The sequence below is a fragment of the Acanthopagrus latus genome, chromosome 13 (assembly GCF_904848185.1).
Source record: "Acanthopagrus latus isolate v.2019 chromosome 13, fAcaLat1.1, whole genome shotgun sequence".
NCBI lineage: Eukaryota > Metazoa > Chordata > Actinopteri > Spariformes > Sparidae > Acanthopagrus > Acanthopagrus latus.
In genome coordinates, this window is record NC_051051.1 from 26,387,155 (window position 1) to 26,409,859 (window position 22,705).

A 22,705-nucleotide genomic window follows, 5' to 3' on the forward strand; every position below is an offset into this window, starting at 1 on the left:
CTGTCATCTCTGAAACTGTTCTATCAGTAAAACCATACAAAGGCTGAAAAAATGAGTAAATAAATACATAAAAATAGAGATAAATATTCTAATATCAGATCATGTCAGGTTCATTTCTGCTTCAAGATTCATTGAAGAGGTAAATAGTCATGTCAGCATGACAAAACAGACATGACTCTTTTAGTGTTTTATTTAATCATTATTTGTTTATTAACAGATTGTTATCTGTTAATTATTTGTGGAACTGGCTCCCTGTGAATTGGAATTATTTTAAGTTGTTAGAACATTGTTTGTACATTTTATATCTATTTAAACATGTTTTTATTCAGTAACATGTGAGAGAATGTGTACTGTACATATGTAACCTTCAGAGTTTTGTACCATCTTGTTACTAACAGTTGTATTTGGTGTTAATAAAAACTGATTACTGACTGTTTGATTGACTGAACACATGTTTTATTGTATTCTTGATTCTTATATCAGTTTATATCATGTGTGCTGTCTGACCAAGTTCTCTTCTTTAACAGACTTCTGAGGAAAAACAAAACTCTCCACACGCTGTGAAAACTAAACGTGTTGCCAATATTAAGTGTGACACACAGAACTTAAAAAGATATTTCACTTGCTTCAGGGAAAGATTGAGTGTGATGAGCAGAACTGTAACTTCATGGAAGATTCCTCAACAACCTTTACTCTCCATGCAGATTTCTTCATCTCCAAGCTTCTGGACGAACCTTTTTAAAAGTTCTCCAGCACAGTTGGTGATTCCTAGAAGAACCCAGTGCCTGATAGGGTTCCTTGTGAGAACCATGGATGTTTCTGGTGTTACCCAATGACTCCTAATGGAGCTTTCTTAAGTACATCTCACAACATTTATTCAGCTTGAAATGATTCTCAGATTAAATTATTGTCAGTTGGCACGAGAGCTTTTGAACTTACAATGCTTTTCCAAACTACTGGAAATTGTTCCAATTATGTGCAGCCTTATTTCTTGTGAATGAAACAAAAATGTCTATGTTTGTGGATGAGTTGGAAATCTTTTGAATAGCTAAGACTGTATTTGCAAATCGACACACATTCAATTGTCCAGCATATTGAAGTAATTGTATAATCAACATTCAGTGTTGGGATTGACTGATGAATAACACCATGTTAAATTACTTCATATTTGAATGGAGTCTGGTGAACCCAGATGAGTCTGCTGTCTTTGATAGTAAGCTAGCTGTGTAGAGCTCGTTCAGATCCACTTAATACATAAAACCTTCAGTTGTTTATATGTACAGGAGACAACATCATAAATTACTTTCTTTACATTCTCTATTCTTCTTTTGATGATGTGAAAAAGTAAAATAATGTTTTACAATTGGAATGAAATACAATTTTCTATAAATAATGACTAAAAAGTTCTGTTGATTCTCAGTGCATCTGTCAGTGAGTCACCTTCATAATGTATATTATTCATGAGTGCAGTTTAAGGAAAGTAAAGATCACTTTAAGGTACATTTTAAATACAAAAGAGATAACTGAGGTCCACTCGCTACACGCTTCGGTAGTATCGACAACACATTGATGTATTTATCGTCATACATATGATGCTACCACTATAGTAGTTAACAGTATTAACTTCTAAATATTAATCAAATTTATAACATCTGGTACAGTATAAAGTATTTATTAAAATATATATGAATATATTTGATATTGTTATGTTATCATACTTAAAGAACCTCTCATATCAAACCTTTGGGACTCAGAGCAGCTTGTTGTAATATGTCTCCCTCTAGCGGGCAGTAACTGAATGACAGCTGCCGTAAACTGACGTAATTTACCGGAAAGAGAGTTTGATTTACGGCAAATATGTGTCCCAATCTTGATGACAGTCGTGATTAAAGAAAGCAACAAAAACCAACGCTCAGCAGTTTATGTGTCCGTGTTTCAGTTGAACAGTTAATATCTCGTCTCGCCGTGTGTGTCTGTTGTCTTCAGGACCGCTTCAGTCCGCAGCCGGTGTCATGGAAACAGGTTTGTAGCTGAAAATGGAGCTTCTTGGATCGCTAATGTTAGCATGCTAGTTTAAAAGCTGTTTGGAGACAACGAAACCTCATCAGTAAATGAATGTAATGTAATTTAAGCTTTACATATTGTAAACAGTACATAACTGTTGACATATTGTGTGTGTAGATGTGACGGACTTTTGAATGCGTTAGTATTAAATTGTCAGATATTTGAATGGTGTCTGGTGCGTCGAGGGTTTTGTTCTTATTACATACATTCTAATTGTTTGTACAAAAACACGATGGAACGTGTTAATGGAGGCATTGTTAAACTTGTGTTCAGTTAGTGTTACCGCTACTGTAGCGATGTTGAAAAGGTACTGATCAGTTTGCATCAGAGCCTTTTAACTTACACGGAGACGATGCCATGCCGAACTGCATCAAGAACTGTTTTAATTAAGTGCAGCTTTGTTTCTTGACAAAAAATGAAGTAAGTAAACGTGTCTGTACGAGCACGACATGATTAGAGTAGCTGAGAGCTGGTTGTGTAAATCGGCGCAAATTAAATTGTCCAGTATATTTAAGTAATTGTTTAATCAACGTTCAATTTTGTGATTGACTGATGATCAACACCGCGCTAAATTCCTCCGAATTTGAATGGAGTCTGGTGCACACGGATGAGTCTGTGTTCTTTGATAGTAAGCTAGCTGTGTAGAGCTCATTCAGAAAAGGCAAGTAAACGTTTTACAATTAGAATGACATTAAAAGTACTGAAAATAATGTTTAAAAAGTGCTGTTCAATTGTTTCTCTAAATCTGCATCTGCAAAGTTCTGTCACCTCTTCACACACAGTCACATCTTCATCGTCATGTTGGGAATTATGATTTAGATATTTAACTGTGTGTTCATGTGTTTTCTGGTCCAGAGGAGCAGGCCAGGAACCGTTTCCAGTCAGAGCTGGAGTTCATCCAGTGTCTGGCCAACCCAAACTACCTGAACTGTGAGTGACAGCTGTAAGGCACAATGTGTTGTGTGTTAAGTGAAAACATCCTGACTTCCTGTGTGCGTTTGTGTCCAGTTTTGGCTCAGAGAGGCGTCCTGAGGGAGCGACCCTTCATCAACTACCTGAAGTACCTGCTGTACTGGAAAGAGCCTGAGTACGCCAAGTTCCTCAAGTAAGTTACTACAGTATCAAACAGCTCAGCCTCCTTTTAGCTTGTGTACTTTCAACTTTCCTTGCTAATAATCTAAAAGGCTTAAACACACAGTAGCATGTCACTAACTGCTACAAGATAATAAATGATCCTTTATGGTTGTAAAGCTAAAGACTGCAGTGAACAGCTGTTAAATGACATTTCTAATCCTTCTATAAACTTGATATTATATATGTGCGAGCTGTTTCTAAAGTGTTATGTCTTCGGCATGGACCAATGGGCTTTCAGAGCCGGACATTATTGAGAGACGGACTAACATGTAGTTGGTTTTGCAGCAGACTGATCCTTTAAGCTTCAGTCACACTGTGTGTGTCAGACTTCTTCACTGAAAATCAGATCAAACATCAGTATGGTTGTCTCACTGTGATGGTCTTCGTCCCTCCTTCAGTCTCGGATATGAAGTCTCTTGGTTCAGACTCTGTAGAGACGTGACGCCTCCTGTCTCCTCCTGTCTCCTCCTCCTCTGCAGGTATCCTCACTGCCTCCACATGCTGGAGCTGCTGCAGTATGAACACTTCAGGAAGGAGCTGGTCAACGCTCAGTGTGCCAAGTTCATCGACGAGCAGCAGCTGCTGCACTGGCAGCACTACTCCAGGAAACGCACCCGGCTGCAGCAGGCGCTGGCCGAGCAGCAGCAGCCCCAGCAGCAGCCACCGCCACATGGGAACGCCACCGCCAAGTGATGATGTCACTGGAGGCAGTCGTGCATGTAAATTAAAGATGAACAGCTTCTGGAGCGCTGCAGTTGCTGATTGGAAGATCCTCCATTTTAAACACTGTATTGCTGCAGTAAAAGACATTTCTCCATCGGAATAAATCACGTTGACATTGTTGATTCTCAGCTTGTAGTTCACAAACAAGATTTTCTTCTATTGACTAAGTTTATGTTTTCAACAACCTGTGACTAAAAGATCCCACAGTGCTCCTGAAACTTCACTGAGACTTCACTGGTGAATAAGAAGCGGTGACTGAGAAACACTCACTGCATTGTGATTAACAATATATGTGTGAAGGATGATGTTACATGTGACATTAAAGGTGCTGGAAGCTGGTTGTTAGTTTATGTTAGCAGACTCCATTTATAAACTGAGGTTAGCTACTGTTGCTCTCTGTTAGCGGCACTGAGAGCGTGTAATACCACTGAATGACTTCTTGATATAAAGTCACATCATCTGGACTGTCTGAGGAAGTCTGACCTGAGTCCTTCTCTGAGAAATCAACAGTCCAGCAACATTCGACAGCTTCAAATCATCCACAGGCTTGTTTAGACAACTGAGAGAGAGACGTTGTGTTACAATCTGCTCTCATATGTCTGATAAACAAGTGATTAATACATGTAAATTACTACAAATTGTTACATAACGCCCCTTTGACATTTTGAAATCTTAACTGAATTCAGTTCTTCAGAATTTATTCTCACAACGAAGCTGCAGACTGTAATATGAAGTTGTTAAGAGAAGATCAGACATTTACAGTTTAAATGGATGAAAACACAAAATGCAGTGAAAACATATAATGTGGCCGATTCAACCGAGTCGCTGTTTGTACAATTTAAACATCAACAGCAACAAAGTGAATATTTCATCTGGATGAGAACAGATTCATTTATTTACATTTCTTCTACTTTTTCTGTCTTTTTAATAAAATATTTGACATTTTGAAATGTTACATTTCCTTTGATTTCCATCAATGTTATGACATTTAATATTTGCACCAACTTGAACTGAAGCTGCCTCAACATCTGCATCTTTATGACTGGTGTCGACTGAAGCTATTCACACAGGTATTTTATGTTAACAAAAATCTTTACTATGTAGATTATTCTTTTTATAGTAGTCACACTACATGAAGTATCACAAAAAGACATTCATGTATTTGCTGATGAATTACTAACTTGTAGCACCACTCACTGATTCCTTGACACATTGTTTATTCTTTATCTGCATATTTATAATTTAAACTGGTCTGTTAATTATTTTGTGTGGTGTGGAAAGAGAAAAATCAACTATCTTTTGTATGTTTTTAAAAATCCTGGTAGTAGAAATATTTACACCACTTATTATTTTCCTGTTCGACTACAACTAAATAATATCCATATCGGGATAAAGCACAGGCCAATAGAAGAACTCTGACTTATGATTTGAGCAGTTTTAAGGTTTATTTTGCTAAATGCTGACGTGATAACTCTTTTATTCTGAAGGATTCAGGTCGGAAATTGTTACATTTAGCGGAAGAGAACCATTCTCTTCATTACACCTGGTCGTTATGGAGAAACTGTCACGGTGTTGTGACGTAATTCGTCTCTCATCAGTGGGATCTCTCACAGATTTATGTAATATTTTAACGATGTTTGCTTGATTTCCGCTGCGCACAGTCAGGACAGCGGGACGGATAAAGACTGACGGAGGCTCCGGTAACACCTCTAATTTATTCAAGTGTTTATTTTCTGTTTTGTCTCTTTATTCTAACTTTAGTCGTAAGAAGCGCTAACATTTAGCTAGCTAGCGCAACATTACAAAGTTTGTAGCCGTTCTCTGTGAGCATGCGCAGTCGACTTCATGGAGTCAAATCTTAAAGTGATGATAAGTACGTTTGATCAAACTGCAGTTAGCTTGTTAGCCGATTAACACGATTCCTCAAACATCAGATATGAAGTTTGCAGAATCAATAATTTAATGTCCGTTCGTCCTGAATCAGTCAGTTACAACCTGTTTATTATCTAAATGTCTGTGCTCGTCTAAACAACACCCTAAACTGAGCTTCAGCTAACAGCTAACAGCTAAAGTTATAATGTCACTCAACATGTCCGTTACATGAACGTCTTGTGTCCAGTGTTCCGTCTGACCGGGTCAGAGTCCACATCCTCTCCACACCCTCTCAGACTGGTAGGTACACCTGTAGTCAGAGTATATTTACTCGAGTACTGCGCTGTCGTCAAGTACACAAGAGTCATACTTCAGTTAGAACAGTGAGAATATTACTATGTATTTGACAGTAATTATACTTTAGTATGAAAAGTACATTTTAAAGCACAAACTACATTCACTTTTTGGCAGTCATGGAATGTAACTAAGTACATTTACTGAAGTATTTTACGTAACTACAATTTTGATGGAGTTATACTTTGGTATTTCCATATTCTGCTTCTTTATACTTCCTCTTCACTACATGTTGGAGGCAAACACTGTACTTTTTACTTAACTATATGTATTCGATAACTTTAGTCACTAATTACTTTTGCAGTTTATTTTATTGGCAATCAGATTTTTTTTAAAAACATCACTGATTAAGATAATCTGTCAAATGATGAACATCAAATCTATAATCCATTGACCCACATACATGTAAATACACTTATTATCCACTTTTACTGGTACTTTTGATACTTAAGTATATCTAATATCAGATACTTTAAGACTTTGACTCAGGTACTGTTCATATGGGTGACTTTCACTTTTAGCAAATTTATCTATGCTGGTAAAAAAAAAAAAAGTATTTTGTACCATTATATTTACTTTAGTATAAAAGATTAATATCTTTACATGTATGTACACACTTTATACAATGAGCTGACTAATTATCAAATCAGATACTGAGCACATTTGTGATTATTAATGAACCCACAATAAAAAACAAAACGTTTAGCTGCTACTTTGGCTCTTGTAATTTGAAACTGTTCTCAAATACAGTACAGTTAGATTGCATCCCGTCACTGACAGACTCGTTTACAAGAGTATTTCTTTTGTATGCTGCTTTACATGTGTACTCCATTTCATTACATTTTAGAGAGAGATATTGTCCTTTTTATGGCTCTAGTGACTACTTTTAACTTTTAATTGTAGAAATGATCAATGTTTCACAGAAAACATCAGGAAAAATCACCAGAATGAATAAAATATTTATCAATATATTTTAGTATCCGTCACATTGGACGATTTCTGCAAAACGTGGACTCTAACTGTTAAAACTGTGAGATGATGTGGCTGATAAGACTTGTGTACTTTTACTGGTCTGGTTATTGAAAGAAACAGTTCCAACATGCTCCTGTAGCCTCCAGTCCTCTGGCTGTTTGTCTGTTTGTCTGTTTGTTTCAGCTGACAGTTGGAGTCCTGCAGCAGACACGTCATCAGACACGTCATCACACCTGTAGTCGCTGTCACTGAGTAAAGAGCTCGGCTGTTCTCTCTCCATCAGGATGCTGACGATGCTGCGGCGGGTGGCGGTGGTCGGTGCCGGGGCGGCGGGTCTCTGTGTAGCCAGACACGTCCTGTCCCGTCGGGACACCTTCGCCCCTCCGGTGGTGTTCGAGCTCACCGACAACATCGGGGGCACCTGGTGTTACGATGAGCGCGTCGGGACGGACGACAACGGACGGCCGATTCACAGCAGCATGTACAGAAACCTCCGGTGTGTAACTGAGTGCTCTCATGGTGTTTCTGCTCCTACTGCACATCTCAGAGGGAGATATTGTACTTTTACCCCACTACATTTATCTGACAACTGTAAGATTTTACACAAAGAACATTTGTTTTAGTTGCACTCACATACTTTTACTTGAGTAACATTATCATTCATTGTAACAGAGTATTTCAGAGTATTATTATTTAACCCTTGACCTTTCTGTGTATGGAAGATTGAAACTGACCAAATAAATAAATACATTTTGTATAAATTAATGATATGCTTTTAAGTGCACAGAGGGTGATATTGAATTAAATGTGGCAATGTATTAATTTATAAAAAATGTGACAGATGTTTTAATTTTGCTTCTGTATTTATCCACCTTTAATTCATTTTTAAATTAATGGATTTGTTAACATATTTATTTATGTATTGTCCTAAAAATGCAAAGGGAAAAACAATACAGAAATAAATATGTAAATAAGTAAATTGAAAAATGAATAAAATAATTGATAGAAAATTAAGAAATAAGGAAGAAAATAAACAGGAAATGATACAAAGACGGATAAATACAGACTCAAATTAAAACAGAAATATAGATTCATGTCATATTTGTAAGTTTTGGGTGCTTTTATTGTAGTAATTCATTTAGATATTTATTTATGTCGACAAAGTTTAAGGCTCATTCTGACGAGATTTAGTCCAGCTGAGAACTTCTCACTCAAACATTTCTGATCTCAAGTGGTTGAACGAGAACATTCTTATATTTTATAGTATTTATATTTTACTCCTGAGGTTCAAACTGACTTTGATTCCCTCCCGACAGAACCAACCTGCCCAAAGAGGTGATGATGTTCCCCGACTTCCCGTTTGACCCCGAGCTCAACAGCTTCATGCCCCACCAGGAGGTCCAGAGGTACCTGGAGAAGTACTGCCAGAACCACAACATCCGGCCTCACATCAGGGTGAGTCGTCCTGCTGCTGATCACATTCTGAGGGAAACAATCTGTTATTATTATTATTGTTATGTATAATAACTGTGAATAGTTTGAATTTAAGTATTTTTTGTGACAAAGATACAAACATTGTCTGGTTCCTCAGCTTTGAGTTTCTTGTCTTGAAGCCTAATAAACTATATTTCTTGTGGTTTGGAACGATTGGATGAACAAAATAACACAAATTTTAAAGAAACATTTTTTTGACTTTTTACCATGTTTTTATATCAATTGATTAGAATTAAGAAGAATAGAAATAATAATGCCTTATTTCGGCTTCATTCCTCTCTTCTGTTTCTCTGCATCAGTTCAACACAGTGGTGGAACACGTGGTGCCCGTTGTCGTGACAACAGAGGGGGAGGAGCAGAGGACGACGTGGGAAGTGACATCATGTGATTCCTCAGGTTGTCAGAAAACAGAGACCTTCGACTCGGTCTTTGTCTGCTCGGGGTGAGATCTGACCGTCAGTTTATTAATGATCATGTAATAAGTTTGGATTTTTGCCACTAGGAGTCACTGAACGCTGCATTTTTCAGTTGAAATGTGTTTATTTGGATTTTCCGAAGTTTATTTTAGTCTGTTTTTAAGGCATTACTCCGATCCTCACATCCCGGACATTCCAGGGATAGAGAACTTTAAAGGTACAGTCCACATTAACACACATATGTAAATATTAAATGGACATACTGAATGCATAAAGGAACAGTTCCCCACATTATGTCTTCCCTGCATCATGATTGAAGTCAGGTGAAGTGTTGTAGTCCACAGAACAGTTCTGGAGCTTCACAGTAAAACAGAGTTACAACACCTGAAGCAGCTGGAGACTTGATTTAAAACAGAAAAACAACCAAAAACATGAAAAGATTTTATCTACAGGCTAAGCTAACAGTTTCCCCCTGCTTCTAGTATTCATGCTAAGCTAGGCTAACACAAGCTCTGGATGAAACTGATGTCAGTCCTCTCTCTGTTTGTAGGGAAGGTGCTGCACAGTCATGCGTACAGGTGTGCAGAACCGTTCTCGGGTCTGTCGGTGGTCGTTCTGGGCGCCAAAGCATCAGGACTGGACATTTCCATTGAACTGGCCAAAGCTGGAGCTCAGGTGACCAACAACACGCTGCAGCTCAGACACACCGATCGCTTCAATAAAGTTAAATGATATTTGTTTACAGCTGCTTTTCAAAATGTCTTGAAAAAGTGTCACACAAACATAAGCTGGAAACAAATGCGGCTCTCTCTCTCTCTCTGTCTCTCTCTCTCTGTCTCTCTCTCTGTCTCTCTCTCTCTCTCTCTCTCTGTCTCTCTCTGTCTCTGTCTCTCTCTCTCTCTCTCTCTCTCTGTCTCTCTGTCTCTCTCTCTCTCTCTCTGTCTCTCTCTCTCTCTCTCTCTCTGTCTCTCTCTCTCTCTCTCTCTCTGTCTCTCTCTCTCTCTCTGTCTCTCTCTCTCTCTGTCTCTCTCTCTGTCTCTCTCTCTCTCTGTCTCTCTCTCTCTCTCTCTCTCTGTCTCTCTCTCTGTCTCTGTCTCTCTCTCTCTGTCTCTCTCTCTCTGTCTCTCTCTCTGTCTCTCTCTCTCTCTCTCTCTCTCTCTCTGTCTCTCTCTCTGTCTCTGTCTCTCTCTCTCTCCAGGTGACTCTGAGTCACCGTCGTCCTCGTTTGACCTTCCCTCTCCCGTCTGGGATTCAGCAGTCCAGTCCGGTGGTGGCAGTCGAGGAGGACGGCAACCTTCGCTTCCAGGTTTCTGAAGTCTTTGGTTTCTGTTGCGTTCACACTGGAGACGTGACTCTTCAGTTGGAGCTGCAGTGTGTTGTTTGTTACCTGAGCACCAGTTAGTCTCCTGAAATAAAACCCACCTGTTGCAGGACGGCTCTGTGGCCGCGGCCGATGTCCTGATGTTCTGCACTGGGTACAACTTCACTTATACATTCCTGGACGCGGATCAGCTCGGTCTGGAGATCCAGGACCATTTGGTGTCTCCGCTGTACCGGTTCCTGATGCCGCCAGCCTTCCCCTCGCTCTTCTTCATCGGTATCTGCAAGATCATCTGCCCCTTCCCACATTTCAACTGCCAGGTGAGCTGAAGAGTCAACAGGACGAGAGGTGAGCAGCCGAGCTTGTGGCCATTCTCAAATCATCTCTTCTCTGCAGGTCCAGTTCGCTCTGGCCGTGTTGGACGGCTCGGTCACTTTACCGTCTGCGGCTCAGATGGAGGAAGAGGCCCGGAGAAAGCTTCAGGAAAAGATGGAGCAGGTCATCCAACAGCACCACCTGATGATCCTGGACCAGGATCAGTGGGAGTACTGCAACACGCTGGCTCGCACCGCCGGCTTCCCACCGCTGCCAACGGTCATACGCAGCCTGTATGAGGAGGTGTGGCGACAGCGACGAGTTCACCCCGAAAACTACCGGAGGCTCAACTACAGGCTGATCAGCGACACCCAGTGGGAGCTGATCGACTGACGGAGAGACAGCAGGTGTAGAAAAAACACAGAGTCACCACAAGACACAACACAACGTTTTAAACCTCACAAACAGCAGCTTCATCCGAGTCGTTGAGGCACTCAGACATGGTGATTCATCACAACGCTCATTTTATAAGCTGTATAAGTGTCTTGTATTCAGAGTCGATGGAGGTCAAAAATGACAAAAATGAACCAACATCTTAATTTTTATGTGAGCGCTCCGACAGATGAAGTCGTGTTTCATATTTTCGGACCTTTGATTGATTGAACACCTTCCCGACACGTCGCCGGGCTGCTGAGGAGAAACTGTGTAACCGTGTGACGTTCACACGGTTACACAGGAGCGTGAGTTTTAAAAAAATAACTTAAGTATAAGTAGATGTTTTAAAAGATCTCAGTTTTCATTGACCTCAGGCGCTGTCTGCAGGTGGACAAGAATGCCAGTTAACACGCTAACATGAGATGGTCTCAATGATTATTATGATTATTAATACTTAAATGAATTTAAAAAAACAACACATCTAAATCAGTTACAGTCTCACCTGCCAACATTTAGCAGCTGTTCGAACACACTGTTTCAACGGCTCTAGTCATGGAACTGAACCACAGCATCACCATTAACAGATTTTAAGAATTGATTCATGAGCAGAAACCAAACGAACTTTGTGAAAGTGCCACAACAGACTCTCACCTGCCAACATTGATCAGCTGTTTGAACACACTGTTTACACTGATTTCACCATTTACACTCCATTTATGAAAGAAGAAACATGTTATTGATCTAAACATGTCACATGTTACAAAGACACTTAACAGGAACAATATAGGCGACTTCTTTGTCTCCGTGGAGAAAGTCCCCAGACTCCCTTAACAAATGTGTCAGTTTAGTGAGTTGTTGATTTTGGGGAAACTTCATAATCATATAGAAGAGCTGTTGGCCATCTCTGACAAATTCTTGCTAATTGATGCTAATTTTTGATCCAAATTCTGCGTTCCCAGACGGAAGTTCTTGCTCTGTGTAACCTGAGGCGGAGGGTTTGATCTCCTGTCTAATTGTTCGGAGAGAGACTGATATAATAATAAAAGTTGCGTGACGCAGAGTCGACCCTCCTGCTGGTAAACTAGCGGCGTTGCTGTGTCTTGTGTTAACTTGTTTTGATTGTTAAGTAATATAATCATGCACATGTACAGCTGAAGTGAATTTTCCTCAGGAATCGTAGGAAATTACAATTCTTGCATTATTTTTGTTTGAATGAACATCTAAATAACATTGTACATTCTAAACTACCTCATTGATTGTATTAAAGTTTCTGCTGTGGATTATTTCGTTAATGTTAATTTTGTACTTGTCCATCAAACTGAGAGCCAATCAGCATGTTCCTTGTTGTTCAGTGGCTGCTGGTCATGTGACCCACTGACTCGATCAGTGCTGATACGTCTTCCTGTACCGCTCGAATGAGACTCGACTCTTTTTATTGGAGTTATTTTAAAAGATATTGCACCAATCTTTGCTCAGCTCAAATCTTAATTAATGAAACACAATAATTAGGAGATCTTAGCAGTCTTCCTCAGAACAACAACAACATCCTCATCAGATCATGTTAGGAATACCAAAGGTTGACTGTTGAGTGGTATATGAATGAATTACCAGATCAGTGTGAGATACGTTGTGTGTTTCAGCTCAGCAGTGATGTGATCGTTCAGCTGATTCATCATTTCTGGGAATGAGCGGATCCTCTAGTTAACCATGAACAAGGCCGGAGACACAAACAGCTGATCAACAACAGACTTTAATCCGGATATTGCGACACAGAACATCAAAATACACGAGTGAACAATATGAGGTCTGACAACAGACTAACCTGAGCTCCAAAACAACAACAACAACACGATGACATGAAGCAGGAGCGTGCAGTGTTGCTCTGTGAGGGAGATACATTCAGACAACATGGCCGCCACTCAGGGTTTAACATCTAAAACAGGTTCCAGGAACGATTTAGTTTGTCTTCACCAACACGAGGAAAAATATCCCAAAGTCAGCAGCCGGTTAATGCTCAACAGAACAGACAGATATTACACAACAGGGTCAAAGGTCAGCTTCCTGCTTCCTGGCTAGCAGCAGCAGGTGGTGGATGTTCGCTGAGTCTTAACAGTGTTTTTCATTTAATGTGAACTGAGCCTTTAATTCATTGGTTTGCTACAGAGCTGGAAATCAGGTGAAAATTATTCTCTCAAATTAATCATGTGTGCTCAGACATATTTAATCATTACAGCTTAAGAAAGGTTCAAAATATTTTTCAAGTACTTGATTATTGATATTATTGATGATAATAGTCAATTCTCTGAAGTCATTTATCTGCTGAAAAGACGTCAAGCTGTTCCTTTTTTTGTCAGTTATCGTTGCAAACTGAATATCTTCACATTTTGGACTTTTGGTCAGAATAAACAAGATATTTGATTGCATCACCACCTACTTGACAAATATTTGTACATAAATGATTACCAATATGATTCTAATAATCAACAGAATAATCATTAATTTCTTTACAAAACAACCGATGTTCAGAATGTCCCAAATCCCTTCTATACAGTATGTACGACCAAATAAATCTCTAATTCTGTGTCTCTAAATAATTACCATTTTATCCTTACAGGACATGACAAAACACACAAGTTGTTTTCCAAGTGCCGTTTCATAACCACCTACATTTTATTTTATTTCATGAGCAGTTCCTCCTTTTCCTTTGTGTTCAGTTTCAACACAGGACAAAAACAAACAACCGTATTTATTTTCGCATCCTGTCTGAGTTAATACCTGATTTTACTTATTTTATGCTTTTAAAATGTTGACTTTACTTTTGAAATGTCAGGAAACTGATAACCGCAGATTTACCAAGTAAAGAAAACCCTCCAAAATTTTAACAACTTGAAATTGTTGGTTACTTTAAGTAAAGTCATTTTGTCAGATTTTACAGCGTAGTTTATTTGTAACAAGTATATCCACAAATCTCAATCCAAAGTCTGAATAAAGGTCAGTTAAATCTGCACTGAGTGTTGGGAGGACAAAAGGTTTTTGTAATAATTCTTTTAATTTGAGGAAATTAATTGATTCAAGGGAACAATTTCTGTTTTCTTCATGAGTTGAGTAAAATAAGCCTACAAATGACAACATTAAGGGAACAAAGAGCAAAAGTTGAGTTTGTGAATGAGTTAATTGAGGGCAGTTGATTAAAACACGACCCCTCAGACTTCACACGTTCATGATTCAGGACATGTTGCTCTTTCTGATCTGAGGACAATCGGTCCAAGACAAAAAGTTTGGATGCTGTGTAAAAAATAAATGAAACAGAATTCATTTAATTTGATAATCCTTTCTGACATTTACTCAACTTAACAGTACAAAGTCAATATATTTAATGTTTAGTTCATCATCTTCATTATTTTTTGTAAATATTTTCTTATTCTACATGAGCTCACAAACACTTTGCACAACAGCCATCAATAAACAGCTCGTTTGCACCAGACTGCATTTTGTTTTTATTTTCTTTTTACACAGCATCCCAACATAAAATTTGCTCTTAATTTGGAGGGAACTTCCAGGAATAGTGAGCAGCTTCCTTTGAAGTTGCTAGATCATTTCCTGGAGCGTCACACATCATTTCAAGTCTTTTTTTAATAAAGAAATGGCTCTAAAACCTTCTAGAAGATGACCCGTGAAGACTTGGACTCGTTCTCCATGTGCACCTCCCTTTCAACCTTCTCTGCTGCCTCCTGGTCGTCTTCTCCCACACCGTCTTTTTTCAGGATCTTCAATGGCCACCAGAGGGAGCCGCTCCGGCGGTCTCTGCGGACGGTGGGTTCTGCCGGCCAGCAGCAGGGGGCGCCCTTATCCCCCGTCAGGAAGTACAGGAGTGCGTTGAGCCAGGCGTTGCAGGAGGCCAGAGGCCGGGTGACTTTGTAGCAGATGGAGACAGTCTTCATGACGTTGCAGCCGCCGAGCTGCCCCCGCCGCAGGAGCAGGAAGAGCGTCCGCGTCACGTGGAAGGGCAGGAAGCAGAGCGCAAAAAGTAGCGTGATGGTTACGATGGTTTTAATGGATTTCCGTCGCCGCCGTATGTAATGCGAGTACTGCGATCCCGAGATGGAGACCGATGTTCTCTCTCGATCTCTAACTCCCTCTGTAGCGCCGTCTCCCACCGGACCATCCTCACCGCCCTCTATCGAGCTGGGAGGGGACCGCAGGGTCTGAAATATCGTCCTAACCACCTGAGAGTAGCACCAGGCAATGATCACAAAGGGTACAAAGAAGCCAATCAGGTGGAGGACGATGCCGTATGGGACGTAGTCGGCAAACTCTTTATCGATGGCATCATCCCAGCAGTTCATGTACCCCTCCTGGTCGTCCAACTCAGATCCAGAACTGTTCCAACCTTCCCCCGGCCCTCCAGGCTCAACGACCCCTCCGCCTCCTCTTTTGACGTATCCTGTCTGGGCGAACCTGAAGATGGGGCAGGTGAGGATGAAGACCACCACCCACACCAGTGCACAGGTCGCCTTCACCACCCGCTTACTCTCCAGAGTGATCGTCCTCATTGGGTGGCAGATCCCCAGGTACCTGAGGACGGACGACCAGGGGTGAGTTCAGATCCATCACGTTAATCTCATTCTTGTTTAAAACATTAAAAGAGTCTCAGAGTCTGGTTCACATTTTGCGTATTTTAAAATTTTGTATTTCATTTTAAACACTCCCATGCATGCAGTAATGTCACTGCAGCAAATATTTAAGCAACAAAATTAAAGGCTGTAGTCATAAACCTAACAGGACCGACAAAACTGAAACAGCTCTGATGGAGCTCAGGATTTCTCCCGAGGACAGCTGCTTTACTCCAAACCTAAACTGTGTGTGAGACCTTTTCATGTGTAAAGTAACTTTTACAGAACCGACCAATTAAGGGTCGAAAGACAACCCCCTTTCACTTTGCATATTACTTTCAGCCTTCTGATATAAGGATATGAAGTAAGTACAGGAATCAACTTAATCAGGTGTTAAAAGCAGCTTTCTGAAAGTGTGTTTTAAGAAGTGGATAAAATGGGGCGCTGATTCAGCACAGCAATCTAATGCACATCTCTCTTTATATTCAATATTTATACAATTTTTCACTGTCAATGGTTACCAGCTAACATTATACTGGGTGCATACTATAGAAATAAAAAATGTTTATGTTTTATTTTTTCCAGCTACCAAGACTGACAGGAACCATGTGATTCCAGCAGTGTTATTCTATTGATATACATCAGAATTCTGACATAGAGACAGACAAAACTCATTGAAAAATCATTTTGGACCCACCAAAATCTTATAATTACAGATTCACACTCATTTTTAAGGAAAAGACACTTTTCTTCTGCACCTTTCTACAAGCTCTGTAGATGTATTATTTAAAAGAAAGACAGAAAAAGATTTGTCCTCATAAAAATGTTTTCAGTGTGACCTTTAAATGTTTGTAGATTTATTAATAAGCTGATGGACGCAGCCTGATGTTGCACATATCATTTGGTTGCATTTTAAACCTGTTCTTCACTAACCTGTATCAATCATAACTTTTACATTAATGACTGTTTTGTCACTCATGACCTACCATACCTGTTGTAGGTTTGTGTGACAGAGTGAGGAAACAGGTCAGCAACTTTGGGGTGTGTGAACCAGAACTCGTCTTACTCTCTGAAGTTAAACCCATCAGCTAACTTGACCCTTTTATTAACATTTCGCTTCTGATTGGCTCAAAGGTCAGAAGAATCAGCAAGCTTCCAACTTTAAGATTGGTCGTATGTGTCACTTTTATGTAAGAAAGTCAAAGTTCAAATATCACGTGTCAAAAACGTTTTTTACTCCACCAAATGTTCATCTTAATGTGCCCAACATTTAATTTTCAGTAGTAGATATAATGAAGCATTCATTTTCATTTATCTTGACGATTTTCTCCAAAAATTCAGTTAAAACATTTGCACTGAGTTTGGATAAAAGTTTGACTGTTGTTAACTGTATAAGAGACATAATGAAGAGCCAAGTGAACAGATAACGGATGAAGAAAGACAAGACAAAGAAGCATCTTATTGTTTAAAGTTCAAACACCAATTCAAAAGTCTCCAAAGTAAAAGCACCTGTGGTCACTTCATCTCTGATTGTGCTGAGGGTTTCCTACCTGTGCACGGAGATGCAGGTGAGGAAGAAGATGGAGCAGTAGAGGTTGAAGTAGAAGAGGAAGCGGACGAGGCGGCACATGAAGTCCCCGAACACCCAGCGGTCCCTCAGCACGTAGCTCGCCACCAGGAAGGGCAGCGACAGTCCATACATCAGGTCGGTGGTGGCCAGGTTTACCATGTAGATCAGCGAGGTGTTCCAGCGCCGTCCGCCACTGCTGATGCCGCTGCAGCAGCCGCCGTGGTGGCGGCAGGAGCGCAGCAGCACCACGGAGTTGAGGGTGAGGCTGAAGAGGAAGGTCAGCGAGTAGCAGACGGGCAGGAAGACGTACTTATAGGATTCATCGATGCTGCAGGACGACGGAGGAAGAGTGGAGGTGCCAGAGGTGTTGGGGTGGTTGCTCGCCGCCGCCGCCGCTGCTGCCACCAAACCGATGTCTGGGGTGATGTTGGAGGCTTGGCTCAGTCCCATGATGGAGGCTATTTCTGGCAGAGCTGGACCAGTTCAGGTTCCTCTGGCCTCATCTTAGCTTCCAGATTCAAGTCTTCTCACTCACTGATGTTTCCTTCATTTGTCCTTCATCCTATCTATCTATCTATCTATCTGTCTATCTATCTATCTGTCTGTCTATCTATCTGTCTGATTGTCTGTCTTTCTATCTAATCTCTGTTCACATCAACATGTCTCTGGCATGTAGAAGGAGTTTCTGTGACAGAGACGGGGAAGAAAAAACATGTCATTAGTTCAGAAAAGCTCGTTCAGAATGTACCGCCGCTGTTCTGCTGATGAAGACTGCGTTTCGCTCAATTAGCCCCTCAATCATTAACAAAGCTTTCCTGAAACCTCTCTCCATTCCTGTAGCCTTTCTGTGCGGCAGGTTGGTGGTCTGGTTCAGGGTTCAGGGTTTAAATTCATCCTGTAACATCACAACAACTGCTGCAGTTTGTGTTGAGATGCATTCAAGGATTCAGCAAAACGGTGTAAAAGACTGACACACTACAACATTAGAACAATTTCAAAAGCAGTTACAGGTCCCAAGATCAGGCCCAGTTGTGTCACTGCTACGATCAGGAAGAAAACACAAACTGGTCAGGATGGTCAGGAGTCAACCAAAAAACACCAAATGGCAAGTCTACAATGATTTAGAAGCTGCTGGACAGGTGACAGTGTCCACAGTCAGCTGAGAGGCTTCCAGACATGAAGGAAGCTCCTGATCCAGACACAACATCTTAAAGCTGGACTGAAGTTTGCTGCTGATCACATGGACACAGTGAGCAGCAACATGTTCAGAGGACAGAAGGTGAGGCCTGTTACCCCGAGAACACCAGACCTGTTGTCAGGCATGGTGCTGGTGGTATGATGCTGTGGGGACTATTTCCAAATTCTTCAGGAAAGCCTGAAATCATCAGCAGACTCTTGGGTTCAGTTGGGTTTTCTAACAAGACATGCGGTAAATGGATCAGTCAGGCTAGAACTGAGATCTGAGCCCCATCGAGAACACGTGGACTGTGCTGAAGAAACAAGTCTGCACCAGGACGCCGACACGTGTAGCTGAACTTCACCGATTCTGTCAAGAGGAGTGGGTAGATTTCTGTCTGATGAAGGGAAATTTTTTGCTCCAGTTTACTTGTGTGTTTCTTATTATCCATTACAGTAAACAATAATAATGTGATATTTGACTCCAGCTGTGTGCATAACAGCTAAAAAAGAAAATGTCTTTAGGGACTGTAGCTCTTTTCATCTTTACAAAATTAAAACATTTATTTTACAGTTCTCGATATTTCTTACGTGTGAATGTCTTGTGTTGTCTGACCAACACACAAAAAACTGAAATATCTTCAGTTTAGTTTAATAGAAAATAAAGAGCCAGATCCTCACATAAACCCAAATGATTACTTGATTATCAGAATTGTTTCCAGTTTTCTGTTGATTGAGTTGTTTGATCTGATCAGACGTCATAGCTGGATTTGTGCCTTAGTGGTTGACCTCACTGACCCTAAATCAGTCCACGAAACACTTGAACTGTAAAGACTCGACTAGATCTGAATCAGAACTGTGTGAATTAAGCAAAAGTGCTGCTTTTGGCCAATCAGGTGTGAGTATTTCACGTTCATGACATCAGCTTGATCTGGATCAGAGGTGAGTCTGGTCTTACCTCCAGTCGTCCTCCTCGTCCTCTCGGTCTCGTCGGTGGAGTTGTGGCTCAGAAGTGTCTGTTTCGGGGCCGAAGGGTCTCTCGAGGTTTCTCCTCTGACCTTCAGCTTCTCTGTAAATAATTGATCAGCGTTCATTCAGTCAGAACTGCAGGAATGAAACCCAATACAGGGACTGCAGATGAGGAGGAGGCGGAGGCGCTCACAGTGCAGCTACGTGTTGTTCACTTTTAATACGACACGTATGAACATTAAAAAAACACTACAAAGATCTGAAGGTTTTACTCTGAGATCTCTTGTGTTCAAGTTTTATTTCTGCTAAATAATTCCCACAAATATTCACCTTTTATTCAATTACAATTTATTTCCTTTTAATATTATCATATTTTAATGTCCAGATAATTATTGCAAAGCAGCAGATAAGCTTGATGCTAACCCTGCTGTCACACCTGGTCCTCACTAAATAATCCAAACTAAACCACCAATATTAATTTAGACAAGGTAACCATGAAGTCTTTACATATTCATAACACAAAATATGAAACTAAAAATCAAAAGGTTTAATGTTCTTGAGCTCTAAAGACGAGATTGCATTAAAACCATAGAAAACTGGGATCGCTATAATCTTTTTGAATCACAAATAATCATGCACACATCTTTAATCAATAACTGCTGCATGATATAAATCTGGTTAGTTGAGACGTAAAGCTAAATAAATCGGCTTCTCTAAAGGTAATAAATCTCTCACCTTTTCCTCCAGAGAGGCTGCTGAAGATTTCTGGTCAGACTCTCTCCTCTTCCTCTCGTTATCTGAGGCTTCAGAAAGAGCAAAGTGAACACAGCAGCTCCTCCTCTTCTTCCTCTGCTCTGCTCTCCATCATCAACATCATCAACTCTGATTCAGACGGTAAATACTGCGCCAACACACAGTCAAAGAGCTGAGCGACAAAGCACTGCGTGTGTGTTTGAACATGTGATAGTGTGAGTGTAAATCAAACACGGCAACACAATGATGGCCGAACAGCGCGCAGGTAGCAGAGGTATGAATAAATACAGAGAGGGTTAGGACATAAAATCAATCTGACATTTATTTAAAATCAATACCTGCTGCAAAAAAAACAAATATATTCCCTCATGTGACTGTTCAACACAATTCATCCACCATTTTGTTGTTAGTTACGTTAGCAAACCTGGTAGCTATTGATCTCCGTCCAAATCAACCTCCTGTCTGCACGTTTATCAACAAATCCTGAGAACATTTAAAATCTTTCAATTATTGTCGCTAGTTACGCTTGCTAACTTAACCTGCAAGTGTTCAAGTATTAGTTTTGAAGCCTAGCCAGTCTAAAACAGCTATCTGCCAACTGTACACACCAACACTGCTCTACAACCATATGTAGAGTCACAGGTCCCATGAAATTAGCATTAGCATTAGCTCAGCACTTTTATAAACTTAACCAGGGGCTTTCAAATACCTGCTAACAAAACTCCTCGTTATCTGACCATTACAACACATCTCATCCAACTTAGCCAGGCTTCAGAAGAATAGATTGTTTTCATTTCTTTGAACATCAGCATTTCTTAGTTTTGTTAGCTAGCATGTTAGCTGTTGTTACCCGTACCCCATGTTCCTTGTCTTCTTCCAGTTTGCTAGCCAAGCTCGCCAACGTAGCTAGCAAACTTTAAAATATTTGTTTGTATTAGTTTTTAGTAAGTTAGTTTTGTTATATATCATGTTTGCTGTTGTTACTGTTACCACTTGTTTCTTGTCTTCTTGTAGCCTGCCAATGTAGCTAGCAAACTTACGATATTTGTTTATGTTTTCAGCATAGCCTAACCATCGGCAGAAGTGTAGCACATATACTGCTTCACGTGTGTTCATTTTGGCAAAGTGGCAAATACATTTTAAATTATGGCCAAGATTTTACAATATCAGCTCACACTGCTGAGCTTTATCACTTCTTTGCATCAACTTATTCTGTTAGCTCGCCTGTATTTTATTTATTCTTGTGCACCTTAATGTGAAGCCCTTTCAATTGTGTTGTATATTGTATAATGACAATAAACTCGATAATTTAATATGGTCTCAATACCAACTGTTACATACTCTGTAAGCAAGCCTTACTTGTGCTAAACACTAGCTAGCTAACCTCACCGATGTATAAAGAAAACTGGCTTTTCAAGATGGCCGCTTTGCTCATTACAAGTCCTGTACTGGACTCCTGCTGACACTCAACACACATGAACGCTAACAATCCGTTCTTTAAAACTTTAAACTAAAAAATGTACCTGAAGCTGAAGTTCTGACTGAGAACAATACGCAGTGATCAATCAAGCCATACAATTTTAACAAAACTTTAAAAAACTGCGTGGGAAAGACGATAACAAAGTACTTTTACTCAAATACTGTAATGAATATACTGAGAACATGAAACACTGAAGCAATAAAGTGGACACAAATTAAAACTGTAGCAAGTCATCAAAATATATTTTAGAATTAATGTTTTACATTTAAAAATACATTTGCAATTAATTTTATTTACATTTTAAAATACATCTCTAAATACTCGAAGTCACAATGAAATGAAAAACAACCTGTTCAGTTTGTTTCGGACCATAATAAGATTAAAATATTACTCTGGCTATACTTTAACTCTCCCTCACTGTGTTACGTCCTCCACAAACATGTTTCAAGACAAAACACATTAAACTCATCGTAAAACAACATTTCAGCGTGACTTTAAGTATATGAACAAAAAAGTAACAAACACATTTCCATTACAGTACATTCCCTTCCATGAATATGAAATTCAGCTCCTTATCACAGATCAATACGAGAGAATAAAGAATTAATCAGTATCAAAATATAATTTATTTGTAAGGCACTGGAGGACATCGCTAGTGGTGATTTCAAAAAAGACACATTTTAAATCATCTATGTCTCCACAGAAGTGTCAGAATAAAACCTCTTCCCATCCTTACAAACATTCAGGAAGTTACAAAACAAAGTGATGGTGTTTAGGTGCCATCATAGAGGAGGAGTAGGGCCACTGTAAAAATAACAAGAATAATGATTAATGAGTTCTGACGATTTAATTTAAGTCTGAATTCTGAAGTTTAAAGTCAGAATTCCGAGTTCAAAGTAAAAAATCTGAGGAAAAAAGAACTCAAAACTTTGTTTTCTCCCTTTTTAACAATCACTCTAGTTAATAGAAGATAAAATCAAACAGCTCAGCGATATTTCGGGTGCATCATCATATAAACTCGACTGTTCAATATATTCTGTGCAT

At 39.8% G+C, this 22,705-nt stretch overlaps 3 protein-coding genes across 8 annotated transcripts; 2 read left to right on the forward strand and 1 right to left on the reverse strand.

Moving 5' to 3' along the window:
- Positions 1-1,831: 1,831 nt before the first annotated feature.
- med31 (mediator complex subunit 31) lies at positions 1,832-4,755 on the forward strand. Its single transcript, XM_037120714.1, has 4 exons — positions 1,832-2,022; positions 2,920-2,994; positions 3,073-3,169; positions 3,678-4,755. The coding sequence occupies exons 1-4, from the start codon at positions 2,013-2,015 to the stop codon at positions 3,889-3,891; spliced, it is 396 nt and encodes a 131-aa protein (XP_036976609.1). The 5' UTR covers positions 1,832-2,012; the 3' UTR covers positions 3,892-4,755.
- A 698-nt stretch (positions 4,756-5,453) lies between these two features.
- On the forward strand, positions 5,454-21,499 carry LOC119030668 (flavin-containing monooxygenase FMO GS-OX4). 6 transcript variants are annotated; one of them, XM_037118433.1, is made up of 10 exons: positions 5,454-5,621; positions 7,403-7,615; positions 8,436-8,574; positions 8,913-9,055; positions 9,182-9,246; positions 9,580-9,704; positions 10,228-10,335; positions 10,461-10,670; positions 10,747-11,072; positions 20,176-21,499. In XM_037118433.1, the coding sequence occupies exons 2-9, from the start codon at positions 7,404-7,406 to the stop codon at positions 11,056-11,058; spliced, it is 1,314 nt and encodes a 437-aa protein (XP_036974328.1). In that variant the 5' UTR covers positions 5,454-5,621; position 7,403; the 3' UTR covers positions 11,059-11,072; positions 20,176-21,499. The 6 variants fall into 6 exon arrangements, with proteins under 6 accessions (XP_036974328.1, XP_036974325.1, XP_036974324.1 ...); XM_037118430.1 differs by lacking the exon at positions 20,176-21,499 and adding an exon at positions 6,041-6,093 and having other exon boundaries at positions 5,455-5,621; positions 10,747-12,380; XM_037118432.1 differs by lacking the exons at positions 5,454-5,621; positions 20,176-21,499 and adding exons at positions 5,708-5,794; positions 6,041-6,093 and having other exon boundaries at positions 10,747-12,380.
- On the reverse strand, positions 12,718-20,271 carry LOC119030667 (P2Y purinoceptor 3). Its single transcript, XM_037118428.1, has 4 exons — positions 20,164-20,271; positions 19,418-19,528; positions 17,264-17,968; positions 12,718-15,675 (listed from the first exon to the last, which is right to left on the reverse strand). The coding sequence occupies exons 3-4, from the start codon at positions 17,731-17,733 to the stop codon at positions 14,760-14,762; spliced, it is 1,386 nt and encodes a 461-aa protein (XP_036974323.1). The 5' UTR covers positions 17,734-17,968; positions 19,418-19,528; positions 20,164-20,271; the 3' UTR covers positions 12,718-14,759.
- Positions 21,500-22,705: the final 1,206 nt, after the last annotated feature.

Excerpts from the sequence above, each read along its gene's own strand:
- LOC119030668 (XM_037118433.1), top strand. The coding sequence starts at position 7,404 with ATGCTGACGATGCTGCGGCGGGTGGCGGTGGTCGGTGCCGGGGCGGCG. Across the intron at positions 7,616-8,435 it reads AGCATGTACAGAAACCTCCG|AACCAACCTGCCCAAAGAGG; the intron begins GTGTGTAACTGA and ends CCCTCCCGACAG. Across the intron at positions 10,336-10,460 it reads ACGGCAACCTTCGCTTCCAG|GACGGCTCTGTGGCCGCGGC; the intron begins GTTTCTGAAGTC and ends CACCTGTTGCAG.
- LOC119030667 (XM_037118428.1), bottom strand. The coding sequence starts at position 17,733 with ATGGGACTGAGCCAAGCCTCCAACATCACCCCAGACATCGGTTTGGTG. Across the intron at positions 15,676-17,263 it reads ACCTGCATCTCCGTGCACAG|GTACCTGGGGATCTGCCACC; the intron begins GTAGGAAACCCT and ends GTCCGTCCTCAG.
- med31 (XM_037120714.1), top strand. Across the intron at positions 2,995-3,072 it reads CAACCCAAACTACCTGAACT|TTTTGGCTCAGAGAGGCGTC; the intron begins GTGAGTGACAGC and ends GTTTGTGTCCAG. Across the intron at positions 3,170-3,677 it reads GAGTACGCCAAGTTCCTCAA|GTATCCTCACTGCCTCCACA; the intron begins GTAAGTTACTAC and ends CCTCCTCTGCAG.